Source organism: Chiloscyllium plagiosum, unplaced genomic scaffold (assembly GCF_037043375.1).
Source record: "Chiloscyllium plagiosum isolate Xiang-an unplaced genomic scaffold, Cpla_swu_hap1 HiC_scaffold_17, whole genome shotgun sequence".
Taxonomy (NCBI): Eukaryota; Metazoa; Chordata; class Chondrichthyes; order Orectolobiformes; family Hemiscylliidae; genus Chiloscyllium; species Chiloscyllium plagiosum.
The window spans coordinates 63,312,254-63,332,080 of record NW_028270155.1 but is presented as its reverse complement, the minus strand read 5'-3'; the positions used below and the strand labels follow the sequence as shown (position 1 = coordinate 63,332,080).

The 19,827-nt window shown below is 47.0% G+C and overlaps 1 protein-coding gene across 1 annotated transcript in view; it reads left to right on the top strand.

Moving 5' to 3' along the window:
• The window catches only part of LOC148147383 (uncharacterized), a 99,586-nt gene that overhangs the window by 1,605 nt on the left and 78,154 nt on the right, over positions 1-19,827 (top strand). The window contains exons 2-3 of the mRNA XM_087995605.1: positions 2,457-2,906; positions 3,894-4,038. Coding sequence (XP_087851731.1) covers positions 2,457-2,906; positions 3,894-4,038 — 595 coding nt within the window. The remainder of the gene's footprint in view (positions 1-2,456; positions 2,907-3,893; positions 4,039-19,827) is intronic.

The following is a 19,827-nucleotide window of genomic DNA, read 5'->3' as shown; positions in this document are numbered from 1 at the left end:
TCTCAGTGTTGGCAAGATCAAAACCTTTGACTGTGGCTTCATTTATCACACAACTTGATAAGTTGGTGGAGGATTGAGGAAACAGGTCAAACGGTTATATATTTTCATGCGTATACAAGGACAGCGAGTCAGATCATGAAATGTAAAATCAACTTTCCTGGGTTACAGCCAACTCCCAGCTTTATACAACATATTACAACATTATTTATGACACAGACACTGTGTGTTCTTCACCCAAGGATGGATGAATGTTGCTGATAATATGGCTCCTGTGTTTCAAGCTGCCTGTGTACATCCGTGATTCCTGTTTGCTTGGGATGATTAAAATTTAATCCCTAACTAACTGAAATTTATTCAACCCCTTCACCTGATCACACATATTTATTAACCTGCTCCTCAATTCACCCTGTCTCCGTGACAACAGGAGGGAAAAGAAATTGTTCCCCAACTCAGTGTCCCATTTACCTCTGATTTGAGGTTCTGAACCCACATCCTCCCTATCACAAAGACTCCCTGTGTACACATCTGTAATGTCCTCATTTCTGCTCTGACCTCATATCATTTGTAGCTGATCCTCTTTCTCAACTCTTTGACAGCTCCATCCTCCTGAATCTCCTCGTCTGCCTCCCCCCTGAGACCTTGTGTTAACCTGCGTTCACCCTGTTGGTGTCTGTTTGAATTTTATATGTCTGGAGGAGACCCCTGTTATGATCGCAGCTGATGTTGTTACTGGATAAGTCAGAGCTCAAACTCAAATCCAGCTTGATAGATCACATCACGTGAAGGGGATCGAATTGGCTGAAGATTGGCATCTGTAATGGTGGGCACACCTGGAGGAGGCCAAGATGGATCATCCACTTGGCAGTTCTGGCTGAAGGTTGCTGTGAATGCTTCAGACGTATGTTTTGAGCTGATGTGCTGGCCTCTTCCATCATTGAGGTTGGGGAGGTTTGTGGAGGCTCCTCTTCCTCCAGTGAGTTAATGGTCCACCATTATTCATGACTGGGTGTGGCTGGACTGCAGAGCTTCAATCAGTTCCATTGGCTGTGGGATTGCTCGGCTCTGTCTATCAGTTGCTGCTTATGTTGTTTGGTATGTAAGTAGTCCTGTATTGTAGCTTCACCAGGTTGACACCTCACCTTCAAGTATGCCAGGTGCTGCTCTTGGCATGACCTCCTGCACTCTCCATTGAACCCAGGTTGATTCCCTGGCTTGATGGTACTGGTTGATTAGATTAGATTAGATTAGATTACTTACAGTGTGGAAACAGGCCCTTCGGCCCAACAAGTCCACACCGACCCGCCAAAGCGTAATTCACCCATACCGCTACATTTACCCCTTTACCTAACACTACGGGCAATTTAGCATGGCCAATTCACCTGACTTGCACATCTTTGGACTGTGGGAGGAAACCGGAGCCCCCGGAGGAAACCCACGCAGACACGGGGAGAACGTGCAAACTCCACACAGTCAGTCGCCTGAGTCGGGAATTGAACCCGGGTCTCTGGCGCTGCGAGGCAGCAGTGCTAACCACTGTGCCACCGTGCCGCCCACTAAGTGGGGGATATGCCAGGCCATCACTTTGCGGATTGTGCTGCAGTGCAATTCTGCTGCTCTTGATGACCCTCAGTGCCTCAAGGATGCTCAGTCTTGAGTTGCTAGATCGGTTCGAACTCTGTCCCATTTAGCACAGTGATAGTGCCACACAGACACGGGAGGTAATTCTCAATGTGAAGGCAGGACTTTGTCTCCACAGGGACTGTGTGCTGCTCACTCTTGTGATACTGTCATGGGCAGATGCATCTGTAGCTCCCAATATTGTGCCCTTGCCCCCCTCAGTGCTTCCTCCAAGTGCTGTCCCAATTCATCAGCCGATGGGTGGATGGTCCATGGTTATTGGCAGGAGGTTTCTTTGCCCAAGTTTAACCTGATGCCATGAGACATCACTGGGAGTTCATAACATTTTAGCCTTTTTATCTGCTCCCCTTTTCGCTATTTGCTGAGCCCCATTCAAAAGTGGTTTGTTCACTCACAAGCATTGGTTAGATTCAAAACATGGAGACGTGGATTGGTGGCATCGGTTGTGAGCTTTTGATGATAAACTTCTCTGTAATTAGTTTCAGTGGTCTGGCAAAACATGACTCCATCTTTATATAATCCTGACCAATAAAAATGTTTTAATATTTTAACCTGCGTTTTATGAATACCAATGAGACCTTACAACGGCATCAAAGTTTTGTTTGCGAACCCTCCAGTGAAGGGCCTTGGAACATTTTATTCCTCTAAAGGTGCTATGAAAATAGAAGTTGTTGTTGTTACTGATGATCAATTCCTGATTATGCAATTGGTGTGGAATTTCCCTCAATTTTCCAGCAAATTCACAGTATTGATTTAATAAGCTTCTGAGAAAATTTCTCAGGTGTTGATTAATGCTTACCTTGTGATTGTATTTGCAGCAATAGTTGGTGCTGAGTTTACAGTTTGTGGATACCTGAACAGTCACATTAATAAATCTCATCACTACATTGGCCCAGACCCGTGTTCATTGAAAGTGTCTGTAAAGAAAACAGGCTTAGAAATAGAAGCTCATCTCATTGGGAATGGTTCATCTTCCTGGACACAAGATCCTGCAGCACCTACACCTGCAGCTTCATCAGAAATCTGCATCACCTGGAAAGGATCCGTTGGCCAACTCTACATAACCCGTGGTGATATTGGAAAGTCGTATCTAACTGCCATGTCCACTGGAGGGAAATGTTGTCAACATTTCACTCTCACCAATAGCAGTTCACACAAGAGTTCACCGTTGCTGAGAGACATTATTTACATAAATCAGTCAGACTTCAGTCCAGTTCACATGGAAAATGCTTCTTATTTGGAATTTACTGGGTCTGAAGGAGCATGTGGTGAGTAGAATAATAACTGACACATTGTGAATCACAGATATGTGACTCTATGACTCTATTTATCACAGATAAAGAATAAAATAGAAACATAGGCCCAGGCTTTCTCTGTTTCTCCCACAACCACAGGACGAGGAAAGTGTGAGTGGGGGGTGTGTGCTGCTCCCTGTCTTCAGAGATATCCCCAGTCAATGGGGAGGGGGAGATGGGAGGCCCGGGCTATATTATGGAGCACCAGATGAACACTAAAAATAAAACTTTTGATTCTATAAATAATGATAATTGTACATCGCAACACAATTAATTTCATGACCTGCTTAATGAAAAGGATCGATGGCTTTAAACCCAGGTTGTGGAATATGCATTTCTTTAAGCTTTAGAGTATATTTCTCACAGGTAAACTACTCCCAGTATTACAGGAATATTAGTTCCTGTCCAGCTAGATTTGGCAATGTCTGTTCTAACCAGATTCAATTGTAATCTGATAAAACTGAAAGGTTTTTGGTGAAGTTTTTAATTAGATGATTAATAATAATCACAGCAGATGTGAAGATTTCAGCAATTTATCAGGACCCACATAAAAAGTTTAATGTTCCCGATGCTCTATCAGGACCACAAGTGATTTACTTTCCCAATCCCAAGCTTCCTTTCTCCTTTCCTTGTATTGTTCCTGTTTCTGATGCAGTACCTTTCACTCGGGAGAAAGATCTGGCTGGACATCATTGAGTTGCCACGTACATGCAGTTTCCCTCTCCCCAGATACTGCAGGCCTGCTGGGTAGTTCCAGCATTTCCTGTTAGTGTTTCACAATTTTAATTGTACTGTTCAGGTTAGAATTCGACACAAAGATGGATATGTGTGTACAGAAAGCCTTTTTAACATCAAGCTGCAATTTGCAAACATATACATAATATCTCAAAGTTTGAAATATTTTCCTGATATTGAGATGATGAGTTTCCCTCTTCTTTCTCACTGTCCCTTTCCTATTAGAATCACCATTGGCTGATTTCATAAATCAGAAAAACAAATTGACTGACCTCACAAGGAAAGGACAATTGAAACTAAATGATGCTCGCTATGCAATGTTACTGGCCAACAGGATCCTGGGGCAATGTGATGGGAACATTTCAGTCGGGTAAGTGCTGACAACTTGAAGTTGAAAACAATGTTTAAAAGTTGATGTGGTGAGGGGACACATTTTAGACGTATTTTATCCAAGGATTAAACAGATCCACTGCCAGGTTTTGGTTCCTTCCTGCTTCAGTAACGTGTCTGCGAGGAGTGTTCGTCTAGTTTGAAGGTTTGTGATAAGTGAATAAAATTTGTTGTGTAAAATGCACTGCTGCTTTTTTCAACTTCAATCTTTTGTCTTACCAGTAAAATTCCTGAAATGCTAAAGTGCATTTTGATGTGTGCTTAGTTCAAACATTTTAATTAAAAATGAGCCTGAACAGTGTATTCTGCCATTTCATACAAACTGACACATTTTGTACTGACTGGATACTGCCAGACTCTCTGGCCTGTGGTGCTTTTTAGCAGCAGAGGGAGAGGCAGGAAGGGACGCCCGCCCCATAGTTAGCATCACACTGAAGCAGTTTGGGAAGGGTGTCCCACAGTCAGCCTCGCACTGAAGCAGTCTGGGCCGCTTCTCGGCCTTTTGGCTCGGAATATGTGTAGTCCCTGAGGACCAGAGGAAGAGATTCTGCTCAAGTGCTGCAGGTTCGGCGCGGCAGACGTGTACTGGCGGGGGAGATACCATGGAGGTCGTGTTGCGAGTCATCAGAGCTAATGGAGATCATCGCTGGACCGTGATAGGATGTTGGAGGTTTATTTGGTTATGCTGACCTGCTCTTGGTGGATCTTCATGCTGGCTTCGGCCTAATGCCAATTCAGGTACTGGCAGCCCAGGCCAGGGCATTCGCAACACAGTCAGGGTGTCTGTGAAGAAGGTGGAGGAGTGCACACTGGTCGATCGGACGGTGTTTATTAAGAAGATTTTGCTGGAGTGCTGTGGGTTCGATGCAGCGGATGTGTACTGCCTGCAGGATTTCCCTGGGGCAAGCTATTTTGACGTGACCTTCAGGAGCATGAAGAATTGCGAGCAGCTCCTGAAGGTCTTCAAGGAGAAGGAAGGGGAACCTCTGTTCTCCATCTTGTCGGTGGTCCCGTTGTGTGTACTTCCTGCGCAGAGGAGTCGGGTTGTTACAATCCATATGTACAACCCCCACGTCCCAGCAGCAGATGTCCTGACCTTCCTGAGAAGAGGGAGAAAGCACCGATGTGGTCGATCCTTTCGGAATCTGGACCAGCAAGCGGCAGATCAGGGTAACCCTGAGGGTCGATGCCAGTGGGAACATCCTCCACCCACCCACGAGCTTTGCCATCGGTGGAAGCAGAGGTTACCTGACATACGCAGGGCAGCCAAAAGTGTGCCGAACCTGCGGGAGGTCAGGCCACATGGCGACGGATTGTAAGGTGACCGTCTGCCGATACTGCAAGCAGGAAGGCCACTCGACCAAGGAATGTAAGGAGGCCAAGAACTGTAATCTGTGCGGAGAGGCGGGCCACATGTACAAGGCCTGCCCAAGACGAGGGGCCGCCACCTACGCACAGATGGCCGGAGGTGGCAACACGAGCCGTGGACCGCATCAGACCAGCAAGGTACCACAAACCAGCACGGGAACGGTGTCTGGAGGCACCCAGAGGAAGGGCAGGCTGTAGCGGAGCAGACGGCAGACAGCGGGGAGGTGCAGCAGCCGATCCAAGCTCCTTCAGGACAGACGGAGGAAATGGAAGAGAAGGGAACAAAGGAGGCAGAGGATTGGATTACTGTGAAAAGCAGGAAGAGGAAACCTCGCCAGGCCCCCAAAGCCACCCAGCAAAGGGGGAAGCGACACCTACACGACGAGGATACAGGCAACTTTTCCGACGGTGAGGATGGGCGCAAGGAGTGTCGTCACCAGAGGAAGAGACAGAGCGCCGCGAGGAAAAAGGAGGGCAGCACCGCCCAAGCAGGAAAAGACCATCCCTCTGAGGGGATGGGTAAAGGCCTCCCCCCACCCGGTGAGAACCATGAGGTACCCACCGGCCCACAGCTCCAGGTAACGTCCTGTGACAGCCCCGCAGTCAGACAGAGAACTGGACGGTGCGGACCCTGGGCCCGACCCGAAGACACCAGAGCGGGGAAATGGCCCCAGCGTGGAGCCGGACAGCTACCTCAGCCCTGGGAAGGTCCAGCAATTTGCCGTCACCACAGGGATGCACACAGCTACCCCAGAGGGGCAAGACCAGCAGCAAATGGACACTGGTAACCTCACAAACTGTTAAAATGGGAATAAAAATTGCCAGTATCAATGTGCATAGCATCAAATCGGCTACGCGATGTGTTTCTACGATGGCCTTCCTGGCCAACGTTAAAGCCGACGTCCTGTTTCTGCAGGAGTGTGGGATACCGCACCTCAGCAGCTATAGGAGATGGTCGAGCTTGTGGGCCCATGGGCTGTCAGTTTGGTCGGGGGGCAACAATAGACGCGCCTCCGGCCTGGGTATCCTGTTGCGGGGAGGCAACTTCACCATCTCCGAGGTTAAGGAGATGGGCGGGCGCCTCCTCGTCACCGACGTCATGTACAGGAATGCTCCCCTGAGACTGATTAATGTGTACGCCCCAGTGGGTAAGAGTGAACGGTTGGCCGTCCTGCAGCAGCTTCCACTGTTACTGGCTACGTCCAGGCCGGTCATTCTGGCCGGAGACTTCAACTGGATCATTGATGCAGATGGACAATCCGGCGGGGGGGGGACAGTAAACTGGACACCACGTCCAGAGCCCTGATGGACACGGTAAAAGATGCCAAGCTGCACGACGTCTTCAGCGCCCCTGTAGATGGAGCGCAGCGTAGATACACCTGGTCACGGGCAGACGGGTCTATCCGCTCAAGAATAGATTACCTGTTTGTGTCTCGAACGCTCTCGGTCAGATCCACTGATGTCAAGCCGGTGTTCTTCTCCGACCACTGCCTCCTGCTGGCCGACTGTCACCTATAGGAAGAGCAGCGGGCTGGTAAGGGAACATGGAAGCTGAATACCAAGCTGTTGACCCCGGGAAACATTGAGGAGCTCAAGAGGGACTATGCAGGTTGGAGAACCGTGAAGCCCCTCTTTGAGTCCCCAGCGGACTGGTGGGAAACAGTAAAAGGGAACATCAAGAGGTTCTTCATCCTCAAAGGTGTTCAGGAGGCGAGAGAGAGGCGGGGAAAACTGTCCCAGCTCCAGGAAAGTATGCAGAACCTGCTCCTGCTGCAGACAATGGGGGTGGATGTCACGGAGGGCCTCGAGGAGGTGAAGGGCCAGCAAGCCTCGCTCTTTACCTCGGAGGCCTCCAAGATAATCGTCCAGTCCAGGGTCCGCTCGGTGGAGCAGGACGAGATGTGCTCATGTTTCTTCTTCCAGAAGGTGCACAAAGAGAGCTCTGTGCTCAGCAGCCTGAAGGAAGAAGATGGCTCGGTAACGTCATCTCAGGCTTGTCATGAGGATTAGTAAATCCTTCTATGCCAGTCTGTATGACGCGAAGCCGACCGACAGCGCGGCCTCCCAGTCGTTCCTGTCCTCTATCACGGAGGTCTTAGACGACAGAACACGGCAGAGGCTGGACCAGCCACTATCTCTGGACGAGCTGACCAAGGCCCTCGAGTCCTTCGAAAAGAATAAAACTCTCGGAAGCAACGACTTACCGGTCGAGCTCTATTCCGCTCTGTGGGACTTGATTGGCCAGGACCTGCTGGAGGTGTATGTCAGTATGCTTCGGGCAGGTACCATGAGTGAATCCATGAGGAAAGGCATCATCACCCTCATCTACAAGGGGAGAGGGAAGAAATCAGAAATTGGAGACCAATCTCACTATTGAATGCAGATTACAAAATTTTGTCAAAGGTTATCGCCAACTGGGTCAGGTCTGTTCTGGGGTCGGTGATTCACCCTGACCAAACCTGTGCTGTACCGGGCAGGAAGATCGCTGAGAGTCTCGTGCTCCTCAGGGATACAATCGCCTACGTGCAGGACAGAGGGTTGGACACCTGCCTGATCAGTCTGGACCAGGAGAAAGCCTTTGACAGGATATCACACACGTATATGAGGGATGTTCTCTCCAAAATGGGCTTTGGGGAGGGAATCTGCAATTGGATCAGACTGCTCTACACCAACATTGTCAGTGGAGTCTCAATCAATTGGTGGGAATCAGATAGCTTCCCAGTCAGATCTGGAGTCAGGCAGGGCTGCCCTCTCTATCCTGCCTTGTTTGTGTGCTGCATAGAGCCATTTGCTGAGTCCATCAGGAAGGATGCGAGCCTGAGAGGGGTGACTATTCCTGGCAGCGGGGGCCTGCAGGTTAAGGCCTCCCTGTACACGGATGACATCGCCGTTTTCTGCTCCACTGTCCTTGCGCAGACTCATGTGCATATGTGACCAGTTCGAACGGGCCTCAGGGGCCAAGGTAAACTGAGGCAAGAGCGAGGCCATGCTCTTTGGGAAGCTGGATTCTGGGTTATCCAAGATGGAGGATGGGAAAAATTTCTGGCTGTAAGAGCTGCTCCTTTTTTTTGAGGTATTTAGGTGTTGGAGGTGATTTCCTCGAATTCCAGGAGCAGCAATTACTGTTTTATACGCTGTTGCATTGTTTTGGAACTTTTGAAAAAAAAGTCAAAACAACAGCAGATTAAAAGGGAGAAGAGCAGACAAAGGAAGCACATGGTGAGGACAGTGCAGGAGAGAGAGAGAGAGAGACTGAGAGAGAGAACCTGCACAGTTACTGCCTTTGCTGTTTGAATTCGTGTGTGGCTGGACATCGGAGTGCATCTGGGAAAATTAACAAACAGTGAAATTCACAACTAATCTTGGAGGAACTATTGGGAAAAGTTCACAACACAGAAGCAGATAAGTTAATTGTTGTTTTAAGTCTGTCCAAGAGAAAGGCTGCAGTAGTGAGTATAGTGGATTCAATCTTGATTATATGTTTTTGGAGATAAGTCTCTTGATTAAACTTATTTTTTTAAGTCATAGCTATTAATTTAACCTTGCGCAGTGTTTGTAGAGGAATAAGATGGTGTTATTTTCTGGGTCTGTAGATTGTGAAGGAGCCTTTGCAGTGATATGTACTTCTTGTCAGATGTGGGAGTTTAAAGCGAGTATAAGGGTTACTGCGGATTATATCTGCCATAAAGGCTGTTGGATGCGAATCTTATCAGATCGAGTGGATCGGATGGAGAGACAGATAGAAGCGATGAGGAATTTGCAACAGCAACAATATGTGATGGACGGCAGTTATAGGAAGGGGGGAAAGTCTCAGATACAGTCACATAGATGGGTTAACTCCAGGAAGGGTGAGAGAGGTCAGCACCTAGGGCAGGAGTCTTTTGTGGATATACCCATTTCAAACAGGTATGCTGTTTTGGAAAATGTAGGGGGTGATGGATTCTCAGGGGAACGTAGCATGAACAGCCAGGTTTCTGGTACTGAGACTGATTCTAATGCAACGAGGGGTACGTTGGCTTCCAAGAGCTCAATTGTGTTAGGGGATTCTGTAGTCAGATGTAGAGACAGACGTTTCTGTGTCCAGCAGAGAAAAAGCAGAATGGTGTGTTGTTTCCCTGGTGCCAGGATCAAGGATGTCTCAGAGAGAGTGCAGACGGGGAGAGGGGCCAGCAGGAGGTCATTGTCCACATTGGAATCAATGACATTGGAAGGGAAAAGGTTGAGACTCTGAAGGGAGATTACAGAGAGTTAGTCAGAAATGTAAAAAGGAGGTCCTCAAGGGTAGTAATATCTGGATTACTCCTGGTGCTACGAGCTAGTGAGGGCAGGAATAGGAGGATAGAGCAGATGAATGCATGGCTGAGGAGCTGGTGTATGGGACAAGGATTCACATTTTTGGATCATTGGAATCTCTTTTGGGGTAGAAGTAACCTGTACAAGAAGGACAGATTGCACCTAAATTGGAAGGGGACTAATATACTGACAGGGAAATTTGCTAGAACTGCTTGGGAGGCTTTAAACTAGTAAGGTGGGGGGGTGGGACCCAGGGAGATAGTGAGGAAAGAGATCGATCTGAGACCGGTACAGCTGAGAACAGAAGTGAGTCAAACAGTCAGGGCAGGCAGGGATAAGGTAGGACTAATAAATTAAACTGCATTTATTTCAATGGGAAGGCAGATGAACTCAGGGCATGGTTAGGAACATGGGACTGGGATATCATAGTAATTACGGAAACATGGCTCAGGGATGGGCAGGACTGGCAGCTTAATATTCCAGGATACAAATGCTACAGGAAGGATAGAAAGGGAGGCAAGAGAGGAGGGGGAGTGGCATTTTTGATAAGGGATAGCATTACAGCTGTGCTGAGGGAGGATATTCCTGGAAATACATCCAGGGAAGTTATTTGGGTGGAGCTGAGAAATTAGAAAGTGATGATCACCTTATTGGGATTGTATTATAGACCCCCCAATAGTCAGAGTGAAACTGAGAAATAAACTTGTAAGGAGATCTCAGCTCTCTGTAAGAATAATAGGGTAGTTATGGTCAGGGATTTTAACTTTCCAAACATCGACTGGGACTGCCATAGTGTTAAAGGTTTAGATGTAGAGGAATTTCTTAAGTGTGTACAAGACAATTTTCTGATTCAGTATGTGGATGTACCTACTAGAGAAGGTGCAAAACTTACCTACTCTTGGTAAATAAGGCAGGGCAAGTGACTGAGGTGTCAGTCGGGGGAGCACTTTGGGGCCAGCGACCATAATTCTGTTTGGTTTAAAATAGTGATGGAAAAGGATAGACCAGATCTAAAAGTTGAAGTCCTAAATTGGAGAAAGGCCAATTTTGCCGGTATTAGGCAAAAACTTTCAAAACTGAGTGGAGGCAGATGTTCGCAGGTAAAGGGACGGCTGGAAAATGGGAAGCCTTCAGAAATGAGATAACAAGAATCCAGAGAAAGTATATTCCTGTCAGGGTGAAAGGGAAGGCTGGTAGGTAGAGGGAATGCTGGATGACTAAAGAAATTGAGGGTTTGGTTAAGAAAAAGAAGGAAGCATAAGTCAGGTATAGACAGGATGGATCGAGTGAATCCTTAGAAGAGTATAAAGGAAGTAGGAGTATACTTAAGAGGGAAATCAGGAGGGCAAAACGGGGACATGAGATAGCTTTGGCAAATAGAATTAGGGAGAATCCAAAAGGTTTTTACAAATATATTAAGGACAAAAGGGTAACTAGGGAGAGAATAGGGCCCCTCAAAGATCAGCAAGGCGGCCTTTGTGTGGAGCCACAGAAAATGGGGGAGATATTAAATAATATTTTGCATCAGTATTTACTGTGGAAAAGGATATAGAAGATAAAGACTTTAGGGAAATAGATGGTGACATCTTGCAAAATGTCCAGATTATAGCTGAGGAAGTGCTGGATGTCTTGAATCGGTTAAAACTGGATAAATCCCCAGGACCTGATCAGATGTACCCGAGAACTCTGTGGGAAGCTAGAGAGGTGATTGCTGGGCCTCTTGCTGAGATATTTGTATCATCGATAGTCACAGGTGCCGGAAGACTGGAGGTTGGCAAACGTGGTGCCACTGTTTAAGAAGTTGTGGTTCTGTTCGCCGAGCTGGGAATTTGTGTTGCAGACGTTTCATCCCCTGTCTAGGTGACATCCTCAATGCTTGGGAGCCTCCTGTGAAGCGCCTCTGTGGTGTTTCCTCCGGCATCTATTGTGGTTTGTACCTGCCGCTTCCGGTTGTCAGTTCCAGCTGTCCGCTGTAGTGGTCGGTATATTGGGTCCAGGTCGATGTGCTTATTGATTGAATCTGTGGATGAGTGCCATGCCTCTAGGAATTCACTGGCTGTTCTCTGTTTGGCTTGTCCTATAATAGTAGTGTTGTCCCAGTTCAACTCATGTTGCTTGTCATCTGAGTGTGTGGCTACTAAGGATAGCTGGTCATGTCATTTCGTGGCTAGTTGGTGTTCATGGATATGGATTGTTAGCTGTCTTCCTGTTTGTCCTATGTAGTGTTTTGTGCAGTCCTTGCATGGGATTTTGTATACTACGTTGGTTTTGCTCATGCTGGGTATCGGGTCCTTTGTCCTGGTGAGTTGTTGTCTGAGAGTGGCTGTTGGTTTGTGTGCTGTTATGAGTCCTAGTGGTCGCAGTAGTCTGGCTGTCAGTTCAGAAGTGTTCTTGATGTATGGTAGTGTGGCTAGTCCTTTGGGTTGCGGCATGTCCTCGTTCTGTTGTCTTTCCCTTAGGCATCTGTTGATGAAATTGCGGGGGTACCCGTTTTTGGCGAATACATTGTAGAGGTGTTCCTCTTCCTCTTTTTGCAGTTCTGGTGTACTGCAATGTGTTGTGGCCCTTTTGAACAGTGTCTTGATGCAACTTCTTTTGTGTGTGTTGGGGTGGTTGCTTTCGTAGTTTAGGACTTGGTTTGTGTGTGTGGCTTTCCTGTGTACCTTAGTGGTGAATTCTCCGTTCGGTGTTCTCTGTACCATCACGTCTAGGAATGGGAGTTGGTTGTCCTTTTCTTCCTCTCTAGTGAATCGGATTCCTGTGAGTGTGGCGTTGATGATCCGGTGTGTGTTCTCTATTTCTGTGTTTTTAATGATTACAAAGGTGTCAACCACATATCTGACCCAGAGTTTGGGTTGAATTTGCGGCAAGACTGTTTGTTCTAACCTTTGCATTACCGCTTTTGCTATGAGCCCAAAGATGGGTGAGGAGGAAGTGAGGTCTGCAGATGCTGGAGATCAGAGCTGGAAATGTGTTGCTGGAAAAGCGCAGCAGGTCAGGCAGCATCCAGGGAATAGGAGAATCGACGTTTCGGGCATAAGCCCTTCTTCAGGAATGGAAAGCCCATGGGTGTGCCGTTGGTTTGTTCATATATTTGGTTGTTGAATGTGAAGTGTGTTGTGAGGCACAGGTCCAGTAGTTTGAGTATGCCGTCTTTGTTGATAGGTTCCCCGTCTTGTTGTCTGTTCTGTATGTCCAGCAGATTGGCTATTGTTTCTCTGGCTAGGGTTTTGTCGATAGAGGTGAACAGTGCCGTTACATCGAATGAGACCATGGTTTCTTCCTTGTCTATGTGTATATTTCTGATGATGTCCAAGAATTCCTGTGGGGATTGTATAAAGTGTCTGGATCCGCTGATCAGGTGTTTCAGTTTTTGCTGTAGTTCTTTAGCCAGTTTGTGTGATGGTGTCCCTGGTAGTGATACTATGGGTTGAGTGGGATGTTTAGTTTGTGCACTTTAGGTTGGCATACAATCTGGGAGTGTTGTTGCTTTCAGGTTTCATTCTCTGTAGGTCAACCCTGGTTACCTGTCCGTTTTTTTGTAGGTTCCTCAGTGTGTTGTTTATCTTATTGGTGATAACAACGAGCACCCGAGCTACAAATCTTCTCCCAAACTTTGAACTGTTTAAGAAGGGCGGTAAAGACAAGCCAGAGAACTATAGACCGGTGAGCCTGACCGTGGTGGCGGGCACGTTGTTGGAGGGAATCCTGAGGGACAGGATGTACATGTATTTGGAAAGGCAAGGACTGATTCGGGATAGTCAACATGGCATTGTGTGTGGGAAATCATGTCTCACAAACTTGATTGAGCTTTTTGAAGAAGTAACAAAGAAGATTGACGAGGGCAGAGTGGTGATCTATGTGGACTTCAATAAGGTGCTCGACAAGGTTCCCCATGGGAGACTGATTAGCAAAGTTAGATCTCATGGAATACAGAGAGAACTCACCATTTGGTACAGAGCTGGTTCAAAGGTCGAAGACAGACAGAGGGTGGTGGGGGAAGGTTGTTTTTCAGATTGCAGGCCTGTGGCCAGGGGAGTGCTACAAGGATCGGTGCTGGGTCCTCTACTTTTTGTCATTTATGTAAATGATTTGGATGTGAGCATAAGAGGTACAGTTAGTAAGTTTGCAGATGACACCAAAATTGGAGGTGTAGTGGACAGCGAAGAGGGTTACCTCCGATTACAACAGGATCTGGACCAGATGGGCCAATGGGCTGAGAAGTGGCAGATGGAGTTTATTTCAGATAAATGAGAGGTGCTGCATTTTGGGAAAGCAAATCTTAGCAAGACCTATACGCTTAATGGTAAGGTCCTAGGGAGTGTTGCTGAACAAAGAGACCTTGGAGTGCAGGTTCATTGCTCCTTAAAAGTGGAATCGCAGGTAGATAGGATAGTGAAGAAGGTGTTTGGTATGCTTTCCTTTATTGGTCAGAGTATTGAGTACAGGAGTTGGGAGGTCATGTTGCGGCTGTACAGGACATTGGTTAGGCCACTGTTGGAATATTGCATGCAATTCTGGTCTCCTTCCTATCAGAAAGATGTTGTGAAACTTTGAAAGGGTTCAGAAAAGATATACAAGGATGTTGCTTGCCAGTGTTGGAGGATTTGAGCTATAGGGAGAGGCTGAACAGGCTGGGGCTGTTTTTCCCTGGAGTGTCGGAGGCTGAGGGGTGACCTTATAGAGGTTTACAAAATTGAGGGGCATGGATAGGATAAATAGACAAAGTCTTTTCCCTGGGATGGGGGAGTCCAGAACTAGAGGGCATAGGTTTAGGGTGAGAGGGGAAAAAGGTATAAAAGAGACCTAAGGGGCAAATTTTCATGCAGAGGGTGGTACGTGTATGGAATGAGCTGCCAGAGGAAGTGGTGGAGGCTGGTACAATTGCAACATTTAAGAGGCATTTGAATGGGTATATGAATAGGAAGGGTTTGGAGGGATATGGGCCGGGTGCTGGCTGGTGGGACTAGATTGGGTTGGGATGTCTGGTCGGCGTGGACGGGTTGGACCGAAGGGTCTGTTTCCATGCTGTACATCTCTATCCTGAAGGTACTGGATATTTGATTGGGGGGTGCTGGGGCGTTCGCCAAGTCTTGGGAGCGTATCAGCAAAGCGAGGCAGAAACTGGACAGATGGAAGCTATGGTCGCTCTCCATCGCAGGAAAAAACTTGGTCATTAGGTATGAGGCACTGTCATTGCTGTTATGCATGGCATAGGTCTGGCCTATTCCCAGAACCTATGCCGCTGCAGTCACCCAGGCCATCTTCCAATTTATATGGAGATCAAAGATGGACCGGGTCCGAAGGGACTTGCTGTATAAAGATCTGGGCAACGGGGAAAAAAATACACCCAATGCCAGCCTAACCCTAATGACCACCTTTGTGTGTGGCTGCATCAAGCTGTGCGTGGATCCCCGGTACACAAACACCAAGTGTCACTACGTGCTGAGGAATTTAGCAGATTATTAAAAACCCAGTCAATCACACTATCCAATGCTTTGGAGGTATAGGACCAGGAAAAATTGAACAGTTGAGGAAGAACTGCCAAAAGACCAAGAGGTGTAGGCTGCCAGTCAGAACTAAGGACCTGTCTAGAGAAGGAGTTTGCACAGAGAAAAACCTCAAACAGACCTGGAGAGCAAATCTACCGAGGAAGATATAAAGAGAAGATTCGACTGCTGGCTGGTTTGAAATTTGAATATTTCAGTAAATCTTAATCAGGGGTTTTATCAGACTTGTATTATAGAAGGGAAAGTGAAAGATGGTTAGAGGAAGGAGTTGTAAATAGTTGTTAATTATTCTGTTATACTTTGAGAAATAAGTTGTTAGTTTGTACTTTAACTAGTTCTTGACCTCTCAAATTTTCACAGATTACTGCACGGATAAATCTTTTCTGTGTTGCTGGTTTAAATTGAGCAGGAGGGTTTGCCCCATGTCGTAACACAAGGGAATAATGCTGTGGTCCAGAGAATAAGAACCTGAAACAATCAATGTTATTGGTTTTACAGACAATCTAAGGGTCTAATTAAAAGCAGAAAGTCATGGGAGTAGATCTCAATGCTGTGGTGTGCCCCTCCTGCTCTGTGGGGAAAGTGGGACCAGAACATGTGCAGGAAGTGGCTCCAGCTGCAGCTACTGGAAGGGAGCCTGGGTTTCAGAGCTGGAGCAGAGACTGGGGACACTGTGGAGCATCTGGGAGGCTGAGGATATTGTGGAGGGAGATGATCACACCGCAGGCTCAGATGTGAGAAAGTGAATGGATGACCACTGAGCAGAGTCACAGAACGATGCAGCAAGTGCAGGAATCCCCTGTGGCTATCCCCCTGTAAAACACATAGACCCACAATGGATCCTGCTGGGGGTAATGGCCTCTCAGAGGAATGTAATGACCCTAAAATCTGTTGCACCATGGTTGGCTCTGCAGGACTGGAGAGGAAGGATGAACAGCCAATGGTTGTAGAGTACATTGATGTCAACAACATAGGTTACAAAAAGAAATGAGGACATAAAAGCAGAATGTAGGGAGTTAGGCAGCAAGTTACAAAGGAAACTCACAAATGTAGTGATCTCAGGATTGATCCCAATACCATTTGCAAGTCAGAGTAGAAATAGCAGGACACATCAGATCAATATGTGGCTGGAGAGATGGTATGAGGGGGAGGGTGTCAGATTACTGGGGCATTGGGGGGAGTTCTGGGGGAAGATGGGACTAGGACAGTCTGGATGGTATACACTTGTGTGGGACTGGTACTGATGTCGTGCTGGGAGTATTTCCCAGTCTGGTTAGGGAGGATTCAAACTGAAATAGCAGGGGGATGGGAACCTATCCAGGGAGACAGAGTGGGAAGCCAGGACAAAAACAAAAGATACAACAGACAAAAGGGAAAAGGAGGTCGGGGAACATTGCTGGTTAAAGAGCAATTTACGCAATAGTTAGGAAGGATATTGACTCCAATGAAATGGAATCTCTTTGAATGGAGCTTAGAAACACCAATGGGACATAAACCAACACTGGAAGTTGTATATAGACCAACAAACTATCGTGGTAATGTAGGCATGAAACAGGAAATCATAGAAACAGATACATGGTAATTCAGGGTAATTTTAATCTGCAGATAGATCGAGCAAATCAAACCAGTACCAATGCTGTAGCGAGAGGAATTCCAGTGCGTTTACGAGATGATTTTCTGGATCAATGTGTTGATGAATGAAATAGCGGATAGGGCATCCTAGACTGAGTATTGTGTAGTGAGAAAGGAATGATTGCAAATGTTGATGTCAAAGGCCCCTTGGGAAAGACTGGCCATAGTATGATACAGTTCCTTATTCAGTTGGAGAGAAACAGTGATTGAAGACAAATGTATATCCGTTACAATCTGAAAAAGGGAAGGTATAATGGGGCACAAAGAGATGGCAGAACATTTACATACATAGTTTAGTCTGATTTTCATAAATAACATTTGAAAAATGTTGAGGGAATCAGAATCTAGTGAGAGGGAGGAACTGAAGGAAAACAATTGGAGAAATTGATGGGATTAAAGACCAATAACTGCCCAGGGCCTGACAATCTCCATCCTGGAGTACTTAAGGAAGTGGCCTGAGAAACAGGTGGTCATCTTTCAGAATTCTCTCGACTCTGGAACAGTCCCAATAGTTTGGAGGGTCATTAATTTAACTCACTATTTTAGAAAAAGAGCAAACAGGGATTTATAGAGTAGCTAGCCTGTCAACAGTAGTTAGGAAAACGCTCAAGTCTTTTTTGAAAGATTTAATAGCAGTGCACTTAGAAAGCAGTGAGATGATTGGACAGTCATTTCATGCTTGGCAAATTCATGGTAAAGTAGACTAATTAAGGAATATCTAGTGGATGTGATTTATTTAGATTCTCAGAAGGCTTTCGATAAGGTCTCACAGAAAAGATTAATGTGAATTAAAGTGTGTGGGTTTGGTGGTAGTGCACTGTCATCGATAGAGAGCTGGTTGGCAGACAGGAAACAAAGAGCAGGAATCAATCCGTCTTTTTCTTAGTGACAGGCAATAAGTAGTGGTGCTTGGGTCCCAGTTATTCACAATATATATTCATGATGTAGATGAGGGGACAAACAGCCAGGATCATACTGAATGGTAGATCAGACTCGAAGGGCCGATTGGCCTACTCCTGCTCCTATTCTGTGAAACCTTGCCATTTTCAATTCAAACTACATTGAACAATAAAACACAAAGACTGTCACCAAATGGTTTTCACTTTGGGGATGAACACTTTGATTGTGTTGCCCTCCCAGGGGCAATTGTGTTCATCATGAATCAGTGTATTCAGTAATGGCACCCATCTGGAATCCAATTACAATTCACTGGCACCTCGATCCTCTTGCAAGAATAAACTTGAAATATTAGAACATAGAACAGTACAGCACAGGAACGGACCCTTCGGCCCACAATGTTGTGCTTAACCCAACGCCAAATTATACTGATCCCTTCTGCCTGCCCATGGTCCATATCCCTCCATTCCTTATATATTCATGTGCTTATCGAAAAGTCCCTTAAACACCACTATCTGCCTCCAACCCCCCCCCCACCCCAGCCCGGCAGCATGTTCCAGACTCCTACCACTCTCTGTGTAAAATACTTACCCCTCACACCTCTTTTGAACTTGCCCCTGCTCACGTTAAATGCATGTCCTCTAGGATTAGACATTTCAACTCTGGGAAAAAGTATTCTGACTGTCAATCCAATCTGTGCATCTCACCATTTTATAGACTTCCATCGAGTCTCCCCTCAGCCTCTGCTGCTCCAGAGAAAACAACCTGAGTATGTCTACTCTCTCCCTCTCGCTCAGACCCTCTAACCCAGACAGCATCCTGGTAAGCCTCTTCTGCACCCTGTCCAAAGCCTCCACATCAGCCACCCTGTAATGTGCTGACCAGAACTGAATGCAGTACTCGAAATGTGGCCAAATCAAATTATTATAAAGGCGCAACTTGACATCCTGAATAAATAAAGGCAAGTATTCCAGATGCCTTCTTTACCACCGTATCTACTTGGGTGGCCACTTTCAGGAAGCTATGGACTTGAACCTGAGACCCTTCAATATATCAATGCTGTTCAGGATCCTGCCATTAACTGTATACTTTTCCTTACCATCTGGTCACCCAAAGTACATCACCTCACTCTTACCCCGATTAAACTCCATTGAACATTTCTCCACTCTTTTATTTAAAAAAAAACTGTGTGATCATTCCCTGTTTATTTATTTTTTATTAACCCCCACACTACCGCCTAACTGCAGTAATGCTTATTTTTTTCCCCAGCACCCATGGTGTGTGTGTGCGCAGGTGTAAGACAGTGAGAGACACAAAGTGTACGAATCTTTATTCAATTTCCACCACCAGGAAGATAGGAAAACACCCGGGTGGCCAGTGACAAGCACTGCCCTTCACATCAAGGGACAGTGCTGTGTGATCAAAACAGTGAAGGGGAGGGTAGGGACTAAATCAAAATAGAGCTGGAGGGAGAAATGATGCACTCCACTCCCTGCGGCACCCACCTCTCCCTGAACAACTCCAGGGTATTGGTGGACACCATGTGCTCCTTCTCCAAGGACACCCGGGCCCTAACGTAACCGCGGAAGAGGGGCAGGCAGTACGCTCGAACGACCCCCTCCACGGCTCACTGCCTGGACCTGTTGATGGCCAGTTTGGCCAGGCCCAGGAGCAGACCCACGAGGAGGTCTTCAGACCTGCCCTCCCTCCTCCGTACCGGGTGCCCGAAGATCAGGAGGGTGGGACTGAAGTGCAGCCAAAAGCAGAGGAGGAGGTTTTTGAGAAAATCAAAAAGGGAGTGCAAACGCCCACACCCAATATACACGTGGTCCACGGACTCCACAGCGCCACAGAACAAGCAGTTGGGCTGGGAGTCCGTGAACCACCGCAATCTGCGGTTGCAGGGGACTGCTGCGTGCAGCACCCTCCACCCCAGATCCCCGAGAGAGAGGGGGAGGACTCCCGCGTAGAGAGCCCTCCACTGGGGATCCCCACCGCCCGGTGGCAAATGGGCACGCCAAGGCGTGTCCGGACGGTGGATGAGGGAGAAGAGGTGGACGGTGTGCAGC